Raw genomic sequence first — 20,209 nt, forward strand, 5'->3', positions numbered from 1 at the left:
ATGGGTGCAGTCAGTGTATAAATTTATAAAAATGCATCAAGCTGTACAATTTTATATATGTATATAGTACTTCAAATGTTAAATACAATTCCACTCCACTTTTGGTGAGTATACAGCCAAAATAATTGAAAGGGGGAGGACTCAAAGAGATATTTATACACCCAAGTTCATGGCAGCTTTACTCACAATAGCCAAAAGGGGGAGGCCACTGAAGTGTCCCTCAAAAGATGAATGGATAAACATTGTATATATAGACAGTGGGATATTATCAACTATAAAACAGAAGGAAATTCTAATGTATGCTGTAACAAAGATGAACCTTGACATTATGCTAAGTGAAATAAGCCAGGCTCACACAAGGACAAATACTGTGTGATGCCATTTCTATGAGGTACTTAGAGCAGCCAAACTAAAGCAAGAATAGAATGATGGGTGCCAAGGATTGAAGAGAGTGAGAAATGGAGAGCTATCATCTAACAGAGTTTCAGTTCTGCAGGATGGAGAGAGTTCTGTGGCTGGATGGTGGCGACAGCAGCAAAACAGTGTAAATAGACTGAATACCACTGCACTGTATATGTAAAAATGGTTATGATGGTAAAATCTGTTATGTGTTTTACCACAATTTTTTAAGTTAAATGTGACCTTAATATATACTCGCCACATAAATGTATACTAATGAAGTTATTAACTTACCTCTGGTGAACATTCCAGAATTTTAACACCTCTACTCTGAGTTACTCTAAACCCTACATTTTAAACCCCATTGAACACAAGTAAAAAAAGCCAACAACCAACTCTCCCCAAGCAGCAAAGGTAGGTAAGATGCCAAAGACTGCTTTCCCTCACACAGCATCTTTACACAAAACAAAATGCTTCGACCTTCTTCTTTCCACTTACATTCACAAGTCTCTTTCTAAGGAGGCAGGTCAGTCAGTCAGTTTCCCCAGCTTTGTAGTGGGGGTAACAAACCTAAGAAAAAAATAAAATTGCAGCCCTTCCACCCTACCAAGTTTAAATTTTCTGGTACCAAATTTAAGATGGAGGGCATCCTCCTTAGAACCTTAAAGTTCATTAGTAGACTTTAAATGCAAAATTGACTTACAAATTAGTTTTGTGCTTCTGTTTCCATAAGAAAATGCCTTATAATATGTAGATTTTTTTTATGTTGAACAAAATTCACTTTGACTTGAAAACATTTTATTTAATTTATACAAATAACTACTAAATACAAAAAGTAGATTAAAACAAAATAGTTATTTTTTTCTGGCAGAGTTTAAATGCACATAATGGATAATTCCGAAGAAAATGCATTTTCCCCACAGCGTTCAGGACTAAAATTCTACTGAAATCTTTGCTTCTAAATCAGTAATATATTCGGTGGTGTCACGTGGGTAATGGCTAAATACGTTCTGCATATGAACTGAAAAAAAGTTACAGTCTACACACATATAAATGTGAAGCACTTAAAATGTGAATTTAACAGATAATAAAAGAAAATGTCCATTTCAGAGTATAGTGTTAAAAACATTTTGGTAATAAAATCATAAGACCACATAAAAATAAGCTTTAACATATGCATGCAGCAGTTTTGTAAAAACTGCTACCTGCACAAGTAATAAATAATTTGCAAAGTTGTGTATAAACAATTCCTAATGTTCAGCATCATTGTAAACATCAGCACGTGTAAAATGCAGCAAAGTCTGACATTACATTTTGTTTTGCCAAATTGAATTCCTATTATCCAAAGACAGACCAGTGGAGTACACAGCCAACATTTTGGCAAGTTGGGTCTTTAAAATTAAGAGTAACAGTGCAAGTAAGGAATGCAAAGAATTCCTAGTGCAATAAAGAAGAGAAGCACAGGCAATATTGCTGATTAAAAATTCACCACCTCCTTGAGTTTCCCGTGGGGAGTGTCTAGGAGACCTGTGAAGATATGCAAAGCCACTGTCTTAATGCCCAGATCTCTTTTAGGATTTCTCTGTGTTCCTCCAGTTCCCTACCTTTGCAACATTGTCTGTCCAACGTTAAGTCTCTGCAGTGTGAACAGTTTGTGAAATGCCCAGGTCACAGTCATTGAGCGAGGTTAGGGTGGTTTTGGTGTCTTCCCCAGCACACAGCCGAGTAAGATGTCTGCCTTGTCAAAGCAGCCATTCGGGGAGGGAGACAGATGGATTCTGTTCTGATAACCAGTCAGGCCAGCAATAGGTCCCAGCTGGACAACAATAATGTCAGATCTTCCTTCTTGACACCATGAAAATGTCAACAGTCAGTTTTCAATTTGTCTAGGGAATTATCAATTTTGGTCAAAGTCTTTTTGATACGCAGGGCTGTGAGTCTGGCAGATGGATTTTGATACCAGCATTCTTTCATCAGCTTGGCCAGGGAGGTTAATGTCTGAGGAGAGAAAGAACCAACACCACAGTGAATAAGAAACTGGACAGATGTTATGCCAACCATTTTGCAGGGCTCTGCAGGTCTTGTGATATTATTACTATCTTCCTTACACAATAATCAAAGCCTTGGCCACTGGTAAAGAAGCCACTCTTGAGTGTCTTAATGCTACCATCTGACTTTATCAAGTCAATTACATACACCAGTCTGGACCCCTTGATGGTTTTATGAGTATTAAAAGCCATAGTACTAACTAAGAGTTAATACTGAAATATGCAAATAGGGTCATTTCTCAATGTCTTAAGATTTGTTATTACTACTTAACAACAGCAATTAAGGATTGGCAGCATTAAACAGCCTATGTTTGGAATTTCAGATATGCAGAGACAGAAAAGAATTTAAAAGCATTAATTCAAGTCTCTTGGTGAGACTTTTACAGGTGAAACTGCAGCCCTAGGGCTAGTGGCATAGTAATGACTCTCCCAATTCCTGGAGCTGGTCAAGGGTAGAAAATCTTGTGAATATTGTCATTTGTTATCAAGATTTATCGATGTGGCTCTTTCAAGAATGAGACCACTTTGTGAACCTGTTCTACTAGGTCTAAAGCCCTTTTACATAAAATAGGGAGAGAAAGCAACAGAACAAATCACTCTACCAGCTGAAACTCTGGTATGTATAGAGTTGTATACAAGTGTACGGACAGTATAGCTCTGAAATGAAGCAAGCATAGTACTCTTACCGGGTCTGAGAACCATCTGTTGGGTATGTTAGGCCTCTGTTGATCCACACAGACTACCTTCCTCATATCTTCAAAACTTGGGTCATTGGGAACCACATCATAGAATGGTGGCTTGTAATCCTCCACAATACCTTCATACATGGACAAGAATTGTGTTGGTTAGCAAAAGAATAGAGGTTTCCAGGGTATTATTGATGGGCATCACAGGATACAATGCAGAAAAAAAAGAAAAAGTACTGATCACCTTTCTCAAACTTCAAGATGATCCTAAAAGCTACAGGTAGGTCTTAAAAAAATACGTGGAAAACAAAGCAAAGGAAGGAAGCCCTGCAGAGGACTTAAGGGCAAAAACTGTTTAGAAGAAAATGTGACTGCTACTCAAAGAGAATCTCTGATTAAATAGGGTCAAGATACCTAAAGAAGGTACATGACTCTAGTAACTTCAAACCATAACTGAAATGAAATGCAGTTCATGAACTAGAGCTAGAGGTAAATAATCCAAAACCATCAGCAAAATACCCCTTTCTGTTATTAGGGAAAAAGTCACTGCTGTGAAATAATCCATCCCCTTCGGAGGATGCAAATATGTAATATGAAATGCAATTTCCTCATTCATCCAGTATGTTCTAAGTACCCTCTGTCATTCACAGCTGTCTGTCTGATGGCTCTATTATTTCCTCTTAGATCAAAGGCACAAAATAAAATGCGGAGGACAGTCATTGGAAAGGAGAAGAATGGCTAAAAAGAATGAACTCTTCCTCACTCCCAGGCAATTATGAAAGTGGCTAATTTCTGCTCCGGCATGGTTTTCAATGCCTTGGAAATCTTTTTCCTTAGCAAAATTACATCAGTTCCTTACTCTTTGCAAAGAAAAGTAGTTCCACAAACAGAAAAATTTAAAGAAATGATTTGGAATGAGAAAATGGATTCTTTATAGAAATAAAACCCAGGAAATCCATTACTTTTCTTCCATCATCAAAGGCCTCAACAATGCGGCTAGTAGATTCCCTGGTTTACTGCCTCTCCCTCCATGTAACTTCTCTTCCTAAATACCTACGAGATCGGTTATTGGCACAGACGGGAAGATAACTGTTTTGCAATCTCCTTTTCATTTGTCAAAGAAATTAACACTGTGAAGCTGTTCTAAAAGATCCCATATAAATACAAACCATTTATGGAAAACATTAGTCATGATAAGGAACATCTGTTAAATACTACAGTTTTGTTAAACTTCATAGATTTATTTTAAAAATGGAATGTAGTCTAAATTAGATTTAAAAATTATAATTGATATTTTTAAATCTAACTTACCCACATTGCTTGACTGTGTTTGTAACGTGTACTAGTCAGTGGATTAACACCTTTCCTGGCAAATCATAAACAGTTCAGACTGGGCATAAATCCCTGCTTTCAAAAGACGACTTAAGATACTTCATCTCAGAGGCCTTACCTACTACTGCTCTAGTCAGGTCCCTAGGAAGCATTCAAAAAATATTTTAATTCTTTTCAATACACATATTACTAGGAGACATCACATAAAATAGAGCTGAACACAGACCTGCAAGATAATTTATACCTTTATAAGGGCCACATTAATTTATAAGAAACAGTAGGATTGTGCCTACTTTAGCATTCTTTAAAAATCTAGCATGATAGCCATTTGGGAGTAATTTGCCTAGCCAGCTTGGGAAGGGTTATACAACTATGAAGTTGAATTTTTATGTAAATGCAAAAGTACAGTTAACGATTTTTAAAACAGAATTTGGGAATACTCAACAGTAAATTTCACTATACAAAGATTAAGTTTTCTTTTGGGTTTATAGTTCTCCATATTTTAATTTTAACTGCCATTTTTAACAAAAGGAATCAAGTTTAAAGAGACTTTAATTCATTATGTCTGGGAGTTAGTCACATCTCTTGTCAACCATTGGACAAATGGTTGACTCTCTCCCTCTAATGTTGATCATGCTTCCGCAGAATAAAATCAGTCTGGGATTAAACTCCACCATCATCTGGAACTCCCTCTGGTCAAGGAAAGCAATTATTTCAAAGTATATTACATACCAACCATGTGTGGAACATCATACTAAACACCGAGGATGATAAAAGTATAAGACATGCTCTCAGTTTTCAAGGAACTCTAGTGGAAGATAAGACAAGCCCCTCTCGTTTTTTGCTTAGGTAATGGGAATCTTGTTTAAAAAAAAAATTGTATTTTACCCCTTTATATATCTTGAAAGGCAAGGATAGACGTTCTAAGTTTTACTTGCTAGTTTCCAAATTGGCTTAAAAACCACTTTAATCCCTTAAACTGTGTGATCCAGAGGCTGTCCTTTGCACTTCAGTTCAGTTGCTCAGTCGTGTCCAACTCTTTGCAACCCCATGAATCACAGCACGCCAGGCGTCCCTGTCCATCATCAACTCCCAGAGTTCACTCAAACTCATGTCCACCGAGTCGGTGATGCCATCCAGCCATCTCATCCTCTGTCGTCCCCTTCTCCTCCTGCCCCCAATCCCTCCCAGCATCAGAGTCTTCTCCAGTGAGTCAACTCTTCGCATCAGGTGGCCAAAGTACTGGAGTTTCAGCTTCAGCATCAGTCCTTCCAATGAACACCCAGGACTGATCTCCTTTAGGGTGGACTGGTTGGACTGACTAAGGATATACAAATAAAGATGTGATGTTGGTGATGAAAATAATAGAATACGGAAAAAAATATAAACTAGGAGTAGGGAGAAGAGGTGGGGGATGTGGTGCTCAGGGCATTTTAGAGAATTAAACCACGCCACCTGTGTGGTTTAAGCACCAGACATAAAGCTGGTGCCATGGAAGCATAAGAAACTTTCTGGGAGCCAGGACTTGAGGGAACCGAGAGATGAGTTGTCGAGAAAGACTACGGGACAAGAACACACCAAGGAGAGGGGGCACTCCAGGCGGGGGGAGCATAGGAGGGGATATGGGACAAAGACAAGGGGTTTACAATGATCCTTCCATGTTGGAGAGGGGCAGGGACGTTCTCTTGGCTGATATGGGTGCACATGTGGTGGGCAGGGTGAGAGGTCAAGGTTAGGCTGTGAAGTGACTCGTTGTCGAGGCAGGAAGTTACTTACAACTATTCCTCTTCTGCCAGAAAACAAGTGGATTTTCAGTCCTTTTACAGTAGCACCCAATAAGCAACTGCCAAATCGTGAGCCAGCGAAGAGAACAGCGTGCACTCAGCAAAAGGGACTAAAAATACAAAGTACTTCAAGTGCCAAAGGAGTGGTACAGCAACAAAGGATCCCGGAGCACAGCAGGAGAGGAGCTCTCCAAGAGTGGTCAAGGAGGGCAAAGCCTGCCAGGCCTTGCTTTTTCACATTGGGGGGTGAAACGTCAAGAGCCATGGGAAGAGTCAGAGAAATTATCCATAACCTCTTCCCCTACAACTTTGGACATGTGTATCTGATTTATACAATTAGTTTTATTCCTGGACATATATCTAAGTGACATTTTTCTCTGGAGCAGATATACCTTTACCAACAATATCCCTGGCATTAATTCACTGCATGGTTCTAAGTAAAAGCCTTAATTGCCAGGCCTTAGTTCTAACACCTGTGCAGGACACATCACGATCTCAGGAATGCCCTGGACAGGGCTTCAAACCACATGAAACACCAGAGGGGTCTTTCTGAAAATGCAAGCATCCAGAAACAAGGCCTGCCTTGTGATCCTCCATACCCGAACCATTTGGCTTTCAAAGTTTGGGGGATTTTTTTCAATTGCAGATAAGGGTTTGTAGAGTGAGCTATAATTTGAACAATCTGAAGGTGAGGCAAAGATACAAGCATGGAGCTGCTGCATAGCACAGGGAGCTCAGGTCGGTGTTCTGTGATGACCTAGAGAGGTGGGTGGAGAGTGGGACAGAGGGCATATATGTATGCACATGGCTGATTCACTTCATGGTATACCAGAAACTAACACTGCGCTGTATAATATTGGATTATACTCTAATATCCAATAATTAATTAAAAGAAAAAAATAATACATCCATGCGATGTTAGAGTCAGGCAGATCACAGCCTTCTTTTCCTTCAGAAGAAGAAACTGAGGCCCACTCAGGGAAAATGTACTTGTCTAAGCACACTGCTAATTAATGACAAACTAGAATCCATTTCCCTGTTAGTATTCTAGATCTCTTCCCAACAAGCCCCGGATGGGACAGTGCGTACATCTCATCACAACAGTGGGCTCACTCTCTCCACTGCCCCACAACTTGCGTGGACACGTCCAAGTGACAGGTGAGGGAAGCAGAATCCTCAGCACCGACATACAGACAGAGTGCTACCATTAACAGTTAATGCCTACAGGGATTATAAAACCCTTCAGAAACTAGAACATTACAACTAAAGCCATTTTACATTGAATCAGAGTGCTTTATGGTTGGCTTCTGAAAAATCTCTAAGTTAATATGGTGTTTCCTTCAGGGATGACCTGTGAGAAAACAGTTCACAGACAAAACTTTTTCATCTTAATTAAATAACTGTATATGTATTTTTAACATTATCTTCCATTTAATGTCATGGGATACTGGCTTTCCCACTTCTGGTAGTGACATTCATCTCCTTTTAAAAAGAAATGTTTGAAAAATTTCCAACGATTAAGAAAATAATGGTACAAGTGGCACTCGGATAGGAAAAAGATCATTAAGGCATTACATGTATGAAAGAATCTTGGGAAGCAGTGTTTTCAGAGACGCATTTTTTCATGGTAGGAACAAGATTCAAAAACATGTATCTATTGAGACTTGCCTGGTGATCCGGTGGCCAAGATGCTGTGCTCCCAATGCAAGGGGCTGGGTTCAATCCCTGGTCAGAAACTAGATCTCACATGCCACAGCTAAGATGCAGCACAGCCAAATAAATATATTTTTAAAAATATATGAAAAACGTTACTTGTCTTAAAAAAAAAAATCTACTTGTGTTACTTTGCTTAACACTCCTCACAGGAGGGTTTCAGACCCCCCGTTTTCACGCCATGGCCCACATAAAAAACGACTGACAGACAAATGGATGGCACTCTCACAGCTAAAGTGATGACAGCCAAGGGGTTCCAGTCCCAGTTCCCCTTGACCCTGCCTCACTGCCAGAGATTTCAGAGAGTCACACCTGTAAACCAACAGGGCGCACTTGCTGGGAAGCCCTTTTTCTCCCCAAGGGAGGTGCACCTTTCTGAAACAGGAACACAGTTGGAAGGACAGCTCTGTTCTCTGCTGAGCAAAGTACACGTGTGGCAGCGATGACCTCATCCCGCCACCCCCACTCCAGTTCATGGGCCTGTGGAACCACGTACATCAAAGTCAAGACTAAATGCATCCTCTGAAATCCGTTAAAAAGTCATGTCCACTACTGGGATTCCCAGCAAAGAAACAGTGCCACAGCAAATGATTCAGAGACTGCTGCCCCGTCATGCCCTACTAAAAATACTGATTGACGTTACAGTTGTCAGAGGAGACGTCAAAGGGCCTACGAGAGATGTGCAGCCATGTTCTGAGTTAAGCTATGACCAGACACCTTACATCTCACATACCTCAACCTAGAGGGAGATGCTCCACTAGAGATCCAAGCATTTGCTGGCTGTGGAGCCCTTACAAGAAGAAGAATGCATCATTCACTTTATGCCGGGGCTGTTAGAAGGTTGACATCACAGAGGCTTGCCTTGGTGGAGGGCTGCTCTGAAAGGTGTGTCAAGGAGAGAGACCAGTAAGCAGCAAACATCACCCAGTAAAGTTCTGCTGGCCTCTCGTTATTCTGTCGTGAGGTCAATTAACTGCCCTCCTCTGGTCTAGACCTTTAACTCAAGGCCATAAAATTCCAGGAATCATGAAAAAAATCCTTCCTTCCTACTCCACCTCCATATTCCTGCCCCAAACCCACACTTAAAGCCTCAGACAAACCTGAAAGAAATCACTTGAATACTTAAAAATTTCTCTAATATGTTTCTCCCCTTTGTTCAAACCTTAATAGACACTGAAGTAGTGAATAAATTCATGAAACACACTGGGAAGTTGCTGAAGAAACGCGAGCCGTGGTTTCTGTACACAAGCCCATTGTGCTTAGGAACGACAGGCACACATGGCTCCTTGGCAAGTCCAAGGACTCACAGAAGAGGTTTTCCAAAGCATGTGTGCCAAACATAAGCTTCTTCTAACAAGCATTTCCTAGTCCACACCCCATTAAGAGACGTAGCTTGGCCAGCAGGGTTTTTTCAGTAAGATACAAATGCTTTTTGACACACTGGATTCCATCACTAAATAAAGCCAGTCACAGGGCAACAAAAATGTGTCTGCAGAACCCTCCTGTGGGCAGGGAAGAGGAGACACGTGAGGGGTATAACAGAGGCTCATGCTGCTTGGATGATGCTACAATCAAAGGTGTGCCAAAGGAGGGACAATGAAGATCATTTCAGTTTTTAAAGCCAAAAGCAGATGACCACAGTATTAGAGCAACACAGCTCTGCTGTTTCTACATACAGGGTTCTAAACACTGAAAGCTGAGGCTTCAGAGAAGGGACTTCTGATCCCAAGAAGGAACGGCTGCAGGATGCTTGGCTGGGGCTACTAGAGGTATTTTGATCAGACCCAAAGCTAAGCGGCACAAGTGAAGAGCTGTGAGGCACCCACATACCTATGGTGTCCACATGTCAAGTTCTGTCTCCATGCCACACTGAATCCAGGTGACCAGAAAGTAGTGTGTCTGCAGAACTGGATATTAAAGGAAGAAAGGAAGAATGCTGCTGGAGAAGTAGCCAAACTCCAGAAAGAAAGGCCACGCCCTAGCTACAAGACTGAAAGGAGAAAGGGACCCTGCTTTGGCTTGGAAGAGAGCAAGTTTCGCGTATCAGAACACAAACCAAGAAATCCTGCGTACACAGGCTCTATCAGCATCCTAGGGACAGTCTTTATTTCCTGGCCTGATTGAGACTGATAGAATATGTTCCATTTTTACCTGAGATCTCCAGAGTACAGTCGCTGACTACAGCACAGCATCACCTGGGGCCCTGTTAGAAAACAAAATCCTGGGTCCAGCCCCAGACCTATTAATCGGAGACTTGGTGGGGGCGGTTCAGTAGTCTGTGTTTCTAGGTGATCCTACTGCACACTTTGCAGCTTAAGCACTAGTGATCCAAGCAAAACCCTGCCTTAGATCCACATAGAAAGTTCACCCGGAAAAGGTGAGAAAATGGTTTTCCTTCTGACCAATTCCAAATTCAGTATCAAACTAAACACAAACAGTAAATTCCAAAAGACACTACTGAGATAATTTCAGATGCGAAAATGGACTGAACTTTCATTTCCTGTACAGACACAGCATGAAGTTTATTATTAGTAGCAAAGAAATGTAAAGTTCCCATGAAAATATAAAATGCGACATATTTTTATACTCATGGTTCACTTGAGGATCACATTGCTCCAGGAGAACTATCTGGTCATCAATTTTTACAATGGACTCAGGAACTCAAAGGACACATAATTATAATGACCTTCCTAAGATAAGATATTCATATATTTAAATGAGGTACATTTAATATGCAATAATTTCAAAAATATATATCCTTTTAATGTCAGTTCTTAAAGCTAGTAAGAAAGTGAAATAGGTACATCACACCCTGGGGTGAATGGGATATTGTAAATTAGAACAACTCTTATGGAAAGCAATTTGGCAATATGCGTCAAGCCATAAAAACATCCACATTCTTTGACCTAATAGGTCTACTTTGTCTCAGATTAAGAATAATTCCCTAAATGAAAAAGTTATATGAAGAAAGACATCTACTATCGGCCCCATATGGAGGAGACAGGATATCTAACAATATGGAAACAGTTAAATTCATGAACTGACCATTAATATGACCGCCAAAAATGAAAACAGATTAACATTAAAAAACCACAAATGAAGAAGATACAAACTATATCTAAGAATTACAGAATTACAACTAAGTAAAATATATAATATATATGTGCTTGCATAAAGAAGAAGGCGAAAGAAGCGTGAACGTTGCAAGGCAAAGGCAAATCCTACTCATTTTTCTGTTTGGGGATAATAATAATACTAAATATTAATAGATCTATCTGCAAGCAGCCTTGAACACTCGCAAGTTTGAGTTTGGATAAACTAATTTCTGTCTTTGTGTATGTACATATTCATGGGAGAAGGGAAACTCGAGAAAGAGGGAAATACCAAATTAGTCATTGTCAAGGGACAGTGGCTGATTTAAAATGAGACTTAACCACCCCCTAAAAATCAAACCACAGAACAGTAGCTCAACCCACAAAAGTTTAGGCAACAGAGAACAATCTAAACCATGATGTAAGTAGGAGATCAGGAAATCAGAAAACATCCAAAATAGTCTCTCTCCCTCTACCCTTCACGATTTTCAGAAATAATGTTAGAAGATAGACTGAGAAAACTATGATTTGTTGAGCTACATTTTAAACCAATGACTCTAATTTCCAACTGACTCCTATTAATCACAGCTGATCTTCAAAAGCCATTTGGGTTTAAGCCTGTGACACAGGGAACGAATTTGCAACACGAGTTCTTACAAAGCCCAAGTCCCAAGTTTCTGCCAAGTTCAGCTTTCATCACACAGGCTGGCCTGGCACAGCTCCAGCACCCACAGCTGGATTGCTACCATCCTGGCCTTGGAACATTAACTTCCTCTTCATCTGGGGCAAGTTTCCCATCACATGGTTTATTATGACACCAATCCATTTCTAACCTGTTTAAGATAAACTAATTAGAATTTGATTTTCAGTTCTAAGCCTCTCAAGAATTATTAGGGAGGGACATGGGGGAAATGAAGTTGCTGTGCAATTTCAGGCAAAGTTCAGACAGAACTTTATAAATCAGCAAAACAATCACTCTGTTGCAAACAATTCTCAAGGCGCTTGAATGGCACAAAACGCAAGTCAGTAGCTCCCAACAATTGAGAAACAATTACCAAGAAAATGTTCATGACTCCATCCAAAAAAAAAAAAAAAAAAATCTTTAAAAGAACTGTCAGGTTACAATGTTTGCGTGCTTATGTTTAATCTGAAACAAGGACTTTGATACCCTTAGAGAGTTTGTTAAACTCTGCTTGGGGGTAGGGGGGGAGGCGGTGCAGAGGAGGGAACGCTACCCCAAAGGCTTGCCAATCTAAATTATTACACACTAAAACTATGTTACCCCAATTCCACTTCCCTCACAGAACCTCCTATTCTCTGGCTGTGTTATTCTCAAAAATTATGGTTGCTCCAAGAATTTCAATCATTACAAGAAAGCATCAGTGGAAGGTGAGATGGAGCCTGTGTTTGCGACTCCATGCATTCTCTAATACTTTAAATCTAGGATCCCAGTGGGTCCCAGGAAGGCAGAGCATCTCCTGAAAATGAGTATCAGTTTAAACATATAGCATTTTCATCTGCTTTCCGAGAATAATTTCCAGATGTGTCCTCTGTGAAGTAAGACTTCCAGTTGTGAAGGTGTGAAGAGGTCGATTTAGTGGATTTGAGAGATGCTGCTCCGATACCCACTTTGTGGGTAGATGAGACACATGTTGTACTTGAATGAGAATACGTATTGCCTCCAGAATGCAGTAAACTTAAAGTTCAACAGTGCATTTTTGGTATTTTTGGCTGATAAGAAAGACGGAGGTGAAAAGTTATGGTAGGGAATATAGGTTAAGAGTTATCGACAAATATGTGCTTCCCTAGTGGCTAAGGCAACACCACCATTTCATGAAACTTTGTTATACGAGGACCAGGATGAGCCTCCTATTCAGAGCTTCCTGGATGTAAACTTCACTTACTCAGCAAGTACAGCCTGCTTCTTACAAAGGAGTGAATTCCTAGTGTGCAACTTGAGTCTCTTCTCAATAATCCAAACTTGAGAAGTAAACTTATCTACAATAGCAAGATTCACCCTTAGATTTACTTGAGCATTCTCCTCATGATAAACACCAGTTGGGAAAAGAGCAGAGGAGGAGGAAGAATAGGAGAAAGACAGAATCATGAGGATGGAGGAAAGAAGAAAAATATGGACTGAAGGAAAAATACCAAGAATCAAGGAATATGTAGTCTCTTGCAGAAATACTTTTTCTATCACCATCTCCTTTTATGCAGTTGAAACAGACTGCCCTTAGGCACCTTCCACCGACCAGCCATAAATCAAATATAAATGCCGACAGCTTCACAAATATGATTCATGGAACAATGTGGACTTAAATATTCCCTTTGCCCTTTTAAAGGTAGCAGGATCAAGAGGACTCAGACAAGGACAACGTTATATGAGATCAGTTACCTACCATTGCTCACCATCCGCCTGGCCACCTCCCACAAGACAAGTCCAAAGGCCCAAATATCGACTCTCTTGTAAGAATCAAAACAATCCACCTGGATAGTTTCATCAAGAACTTCGGGGGCCATGTAGCGTTTGGTGCCCACACGGGGGTTGTTCCCCACATCGAGCTGATTGGTGCTCTGGGAATGCATGACTGCCAGGCCTAAAAGGAAGAAGACAACAGTGTCAACCCACTCCCTTTCTCACAGAGGGCTGCTGAAGGTTTTCAACCCAACCCAGTCAACTGCGCCCTCTTGTGGCACTCAAGGTGACTGCCATATTCCCCCCAACACCCCCGTCCCCCGCCCAGTCATCCCTGGAGTGCTGTTGTGATGACTTAGGTGAGAGCAGGAAACAGGGCTGATGCCAGAAACATCCTGGGTGTATTAAGTTAATATAGGAACCTCAGAGACAAAAAGATTTTGAGTGAATAATACACCAAATCAATATGAAGCTGGTGTTCAGAATCCACAAGGAAACAGACTCACTTGTTAAATGGGAGCCTCAAAAGAAGCTCTCAGCTCCAGTACAGCTCCCACTGGTCTCCAAACAAATTTCAAACCGTTTGAAGAAGGGACTTTGAGGTAATTTATCATGACACAAAGAGGCGACTGCTCCAGGCCCTGCTCTATCCCTGAAAAAGGACCACTCACCTGAACAGTTGTTATTGTTAAGTCGCTCATTCATGTCGACTCTTTATGACCCCCTGGACTGTAGCTCGCCAGGCTCCTCTGCCCATGGGATTCTCCAGGCAAGAATACTGGAGTGGGTTGCCGTTTCCTTCTCCAGGGGATCTTCCCAACCCAGGGATCGAACCCACGTCTCCTGAATTGACAGGTGGGTTCTTTACTACTGAGCCACCTGGAAAGCTCCATCTGAACAGTAACCTGGGCCAAACCCACAGGCTTTTTTCTCAACAGCCACATGTACAGAGAACAATAAGCTGACCCCAGATTCAAAGCACAGCTCTCATGTTAAATGGTTCTGAAGCACTTTCTTAAGCCATGACTCATTTCGGAATTCCTCAGCCAACTAAAGAGACCCACATTCCTCACAAACCAAGGGACAGATACACGCATGGTTTGTTTGAGAATGGAATTTTTGATGCATAGGCAGACCAACTGAAAATGATTTCTCTGACACTGAGAATAATGAAAATTGCCAGAGTGGAGTTAGCAGGCTGTGTAAACCTTTGTATCTCAGTGGGGATCCCTCAAGTCATCTGTGGAGGATGCTTCTCCTCCCAGTCCATGGCTCTGAATGGGTGGGATGACGACTCCATATACAGCCGGGAGATAGCATGCATGTCATCCCAGCCTTAATAATTACCAGAGACACTGGCAACTGCATCTGACTCAGACTGATTCCTCTTTCCCTTAATTTTATAATCAATCCTAAGATTCCATAGCTACTATGAACATTTCCCAAATCATATATGCCCCTCCACCATTTCCAGAACCAAAGAGTCAAGATAACAGAATACAAAACAAGTCCAATTTAAATAGGCATAGAGATGCTAGCTGTGGTGGTTTTAAAATATACCCATGAGTGTTTTGAAACTTCTCCCTTAAAGAGGGGAAACTCACTTCCCCATGCCTTGAGCATGGGCTGGACCATCAAAGACAACAAGGCAGAAAAGTGTGTGTTATTTTCAAGATTAGGACATAGAAGGCACATGTTTCCCTGTTTGCTCTCTGGGGTCATTCACAGTGTCGGAGGTAACTCCAGTAGCCCAGTGAACAGGACCATATGATAAGGAGCCGAGCATGGCATGTGAGTGAGCAGCCATGAGAGTGAGCCATCCTGGAGGTTCCTCCAGCCCCAAGCAAGCCTTCAGATGCCTGCAGCCCTGACTGACGGCATGACTGTTACCCTCTAAGATCCTGAGCCAGAACCATAGACTTGAGTTGAGCTTGACTGTTACCCTTCTAAGATCATGAGTCAGAACCATAGACCCAAGTTGTTCTGAGACTGCTGACTTGACTGTGTGAGATAATAAATTTGTGTTCTTATAAGCTGCTAAGTTTTAGAGGTAATTCGTTTCCCAATAATCAGTAATTACACTAACTAAAGAGACAAACCAACCAAATGAAATGTACCTCAATTCCTATTTCAAAAAAACTGGAAAAACTTGAAAATGGATAGTAAATGATACTAAAGAATAATCAGTAACTTTTAGGCGTGATAAAGTATGATTATGCAAGAGAAGTATTTCTAGGGGGTTCATTTTGGAGCATTTAGGAGTAAAGAATTGTGACGTCTACAATTTATTTTCTAATGAATTTGCAAATATATATACTCAAGTCACATATAGATAAAGGAAATTTGGCAAAATTTTAGTAACTGTTGAATCTAGGTGTTGTGGATATGAATGATCATCAAACTATTTTTTCAGTCTTCATGTTTGAGTTTTTTTATAATCAAAAGTTAGGAAAATACAATACTGGTATTTTTGCTAAAATACTGGTAGTTTTGCAATATTAATAACAACGTAATTGTGACTCTTAATTTCTAGGTATAAAGTAAAAAGCTAATATAAATTGTGGTCGCATAGGAACAATCTCCTGTACTACTGATCTACTTCCCTGAATACCCCTTAAAACATAAAGCTGTATTTGAAACCATGAATCCAATTGGAGGGCTGTAGGCCAAAATACATGTAATTAAATAATTAATCAGTTGGGTTTGCTGCAAATTTCTCCCAAGTCCCATAAACCAAAACCAACAGCTGCCTCAGTCTGCCCATCTTCCCTTGGCCTCTGAACTATAACAGTATCTACCATTTAAATGATTATTTGCAAAGCATTTATAAAATTTCTGAATCTTACACAAGAATCGTGTGAGGCATAATTGACTTTCAGTAACATGAATTAATACATGAACACACTATTATAAAAGTTTCAAACACCAGAGAAGTACAAGGCACAGTATCAAACACTGAAGTCCTCCTTGCTAAGCTCCCCGACTCCTGCACTGAGTATAAGCAGGTCAGCAATTCGGGCAGGTAAACAGATGGAAGGACCTGCACAAGAACACTGGGTCAGTAACTGGGAAACACACACCACCTTAGCTTCACGACTCCTGGCATAGTCTAACAGCCTTCTACACCACAACTTGCCACAACAAAAGTGTTAGTGTCATGCCTTCTCACACTTGGAAACACTGTAAAATAATTTCTCAATGTGAACACAAGGACTTGAAAGGGATTCAAAAGAAAGAAAGTTTTCTGATATGTCAAATATTGTGTTTAATAACAATTTTATCATTTATGTAATTAGAGCTCATACTGCCTAAACCTTTATTAGCGTACCTACAATGATATGAAAATAAGATAAACATTTTTTATCCAAGTAGAGTGGGCATCCCCAATATTTCACTGTAATGAAGACCCCATATTACAATTTAGTTCTCATTAGCCTATCATTCAGCCAATATTCTAGGGGTCTAGGGTAAGTAGGTTTTATATAGAATGCCACTGTAAATGAAAAGTCTTATTTATAATACAATTAAAGCTACATTAAGAATCACTCTACCACCTAAGAATGAGATATCTCAGCAGAGCAAATGGTAAATTGGTTTGGGGATTTTTCCCCTCCTCTTTGATTTAAATAACTTTGCGTTGGTTACAGAAGAACAACTTTAGATACCATTTTAAAGATAAACTCATTCCATAGGTTATCTAACTGTGTACCTACTTTCTGTAAAGGCTTGTGAAATCAGAAAGCACCAGGAGTGGTTGCCTCTCAGGGTGGGTTGGGGCAGGAACAAACTGAACCAGTCCAAAATGACTTTCTAGGGTAACAGGAAGGTTTCTGTCTTGACAGGGATTTGGACTTTACAGCATCTGTCAAAACTCTGAGAGTTAAGATCTGTGCAATTAATGTGACATGTAAATTTTACCTGAAAAGAAAAAAGTAAAAACTTGCAGTGAATGATACAGTGGTGTGTATGCTGAAGCCACTGGAAGGAAGGGCTCTTTTGTCTGTAGTTTACTTTGAAATGTACAAAGACTGAGGTGTACTGATAAATAGGAGGCTGGATATGTGATAACAGTAAAATGTTCATGGGAGAATCTAGGTGGTAAATACACAGGTGTTCACCACGAAGCCATTTCAATTTGCATTCCTGAAATTTTTCGTAACAGTGTTAGGAGAGAAAAAGATGCAACCCAGCTAAACGGGAACATGACAAAAGTTAAAAAAATAGTAAATTAAAAAATTTACCCAAATCTGCTATGCAACACTGTCCATTCTTCTTAACCAGGATGTTTTTGCTTTTTAGATCTCGGTGAGCAATGGCCGGTTTCCCTTGGGTCCCAAAGATCTCTATGTGCAAATGTGCGAGACCGCTCGCTATGGACAGCACTATTCTCAGGCAGCTCACTGTATCCAGAGTAGTAAGCTGAAGGTAGTCGTACAGCGATCCCATTTCATGATAATGTGTGATCAACCACAACTGTGTACTGGAGTGTCTTGATGTCATGTCTGAAGCAATGAAACCTGGAGAGCGCAATGACAAAAATTAACAGACAAGTGAGAATTCCACATTACAGCTCGAGTACACAGAAACAGTGACCCATATAGTAGAGATCACCCATGACAAAAATAATTAAACTCATCAACTACCATGAAAGAAGGTTTACAGAGGCATCAGCAGAGAAATAGAATGTACTTATTAATGCATTCAAAAGGCACTGCTAATGAACAGGAAATTTTCATATTCATTTCCATTAAAATATTTTACATTGCATTAAGATTCAGATAGGAATAATGTCTTTGTGCTTACCCACAATGATAGTGTCAAACCCTTCATCGTGCTGGCATTCCAAGCACAGATCATTCATCGTCCACCCAGAGAGAACATAAAACCTAGAACCTAGACACCTGTGTTCCAGTCTCGATCTGCCTGTGATCTGCTGTGTAATATTGGACAACTCGTTTGTGCTCTTTGGATTGTCTCTGTTGTAAAATCAAGGGGTGAGTTTATATTAAATAGCTGACTGATTCATTAAATGTAAAAAGGAATCTATCAAATATAACAAGCATCCTCTTCGTCAGTCACACAGGACAATCAAGATGATGGTATTTGTAGGCTAGACAACCCAGATTTGAAAAGGAAATATTACAGTATAATGTGAAAACAGCCTTATTGTATACTAATATGTGCAAAGGACAACAGGAGCCCAGAGCAGGGAATCATAACTCAGACTAGATGTTACAGCAGGCTTCCATCAAGAAGTGACTACTGAAGTGCTCTTGAAAAGAAGTGACATACTCGTCCTGTGATAAACCATAAAAGAAAAGAATATGAAAATTTATATATATATGTATAACTGAGTCACTGTGCTGTGAAGCAGAAATTAATGTGACACTTTATGTCAACTATATTTCAATAACATTTTTTTTTAAGTGAGATGTTGAAAGATGTAGATACAGAGGAAGGAAGAAACTTTTCTAGACATTCTGAGGGAACTTTTCAGCACATTGAAGGAACTTGAAGTCAGAGGCACTTCTTAACCTGTGAAATAGTGTACCAGTCTTTTCTGCTACAGAGATGCTTTCCTAGCACTATAGATCTATGCCTTATGAACACACTTGATGGAGAGTGAAATTTAGAACTTAGAAATAAATATAAGGGGATTTTTTTTAAAAAAAGAGAGATAAGACTTGAAGAATTAAATGACTTGTGAAAGTATGAAAGAAAAGGAAAACACTTAAAATGCTTTATATAAAGTACTTTATATAAAATTTGTAACACTTTCAGAAATTTTGATTTTTATAACATTTTCACAAATTGGGATTTTTCTCAATAGACCAGTAGGATAAATATCATTATACTCATTTTACAAATAATTGAGTTGCTGCTGGGAGGTGCCAAGGATCACACAGCTATTAAGTTGCTACTAACTCCAAGTTTGATGCTAGCTGCCCTGATGCACCATACCTTACATAAGAAAGTGCTGGGAACAGAGAGGAGTACCTAATTTGATCATCAGCAACAGAAGCCATTACTAATTAGTGAGAACTAGCAGTGTGCCAGACAGGTTTAAATACCCCATGTGCAATCCTCCAACAACCACATGAACAGGAAGGCTTACATCACTAACATTAAAGTCACTGACACTAAGGCCAGTAAGCTTACTGACATTAAGGCCAATAACGTTAAGGTCATTGACATCAACATCAGTAAGCCAGCCAGCAGTCTGGCTCTAGAACCCATTCTCTTCCCTACCAATTCATCCTGCCTTCAGACAAGCTGGCTTCTACTCAGAGAAAGACAATCCTGACATCTGTACCCATGGGACATCTGTAAAGTGAAATGAATAACACTTCGACACCTTGACGTGGTCCCTCAGCCAGCCTAAGTCTCTCACTGTTCTCCAGCCTGTCTTTGTGTCCCCATAGCTGATGCTCTTGAACCCTTAGCTGACCATAACATAATTCAAACTGTGCACTTAGATGTCAGTTATTCTTGCGAAAGAAAATATTTCTGCTACAACAAGGTACTATTCGATAGCTGTGCTGGTGCTTAGTCGCTCAGTTGTGTCTGAGTCTTTGTGACCCCATGGACTGTAGCCTACCAGGCTCCTCTGTCCATGGGATTCGCCAGGCAAGAATACTGGAGTGGGTTGCCATTTCCTCCTCCAGGGGATCTTCCTGACTCAGGGATCTAACCCACGTCTACTACTGTGTCTCTTGCATTGCTGGCAGATTCTTTACCC

The 20,209-nt window shown here is 40.2% G+C and overlaps 1 protein-coding gene across 3 annotated transcripts in view; it reads right to left on the minus strand.

Moving 5' to 3' along the window:
- Positions 1-1,180: 1,180 nt before the first annotated feature.
- ACVR1 (activin A receptor type 1) overlaps positions 1,181-20,209 on the minus strand; it is a 131,370-nt gene continuing 112,341 nt past the window's right edge. For all 3 annotated transcript variants that reach the window (XM_086353959.1, XM_086353942.1, XM_086353950.1), the window contains 4 exons: positions 17,712-17,987; positions 13,454-13,651; positions 3,134-3,264; positions 1,181-2,397 (listed from right to left, as the gene is read on the minus strand). In XM_086353959.1, coding sequence (XP_086210085.1) covers positions 2,263-2,397; positions 3,134-3,264; positions 13,454-13,651; positions 17,712-17,987 — 740 coding nt within the window. In that variant the 3' untranslated portion in view covers positions 1,181-2,262. The remainder of the gene's footprint in view (positions 2,398-3,133; positions 3,265-13,453; positions 13,652-17,711; positions 17,988-20,209) is intronic.

This window comes from Bos grunniens, chromosome 2, assembly GCF_055505025.1.
Source record: "Bos grunniens cultivar Pamir isolate PY7600 chromosome 2, Bosgru_T2T1.0, whole genome shotgun sequence".
Classification (NCBI taxonomy): Eukaryota; Metazoa; Chordata; class Mammalia; order Artiodactyla; family Bovidae; genus Bos; species Bos grunniens.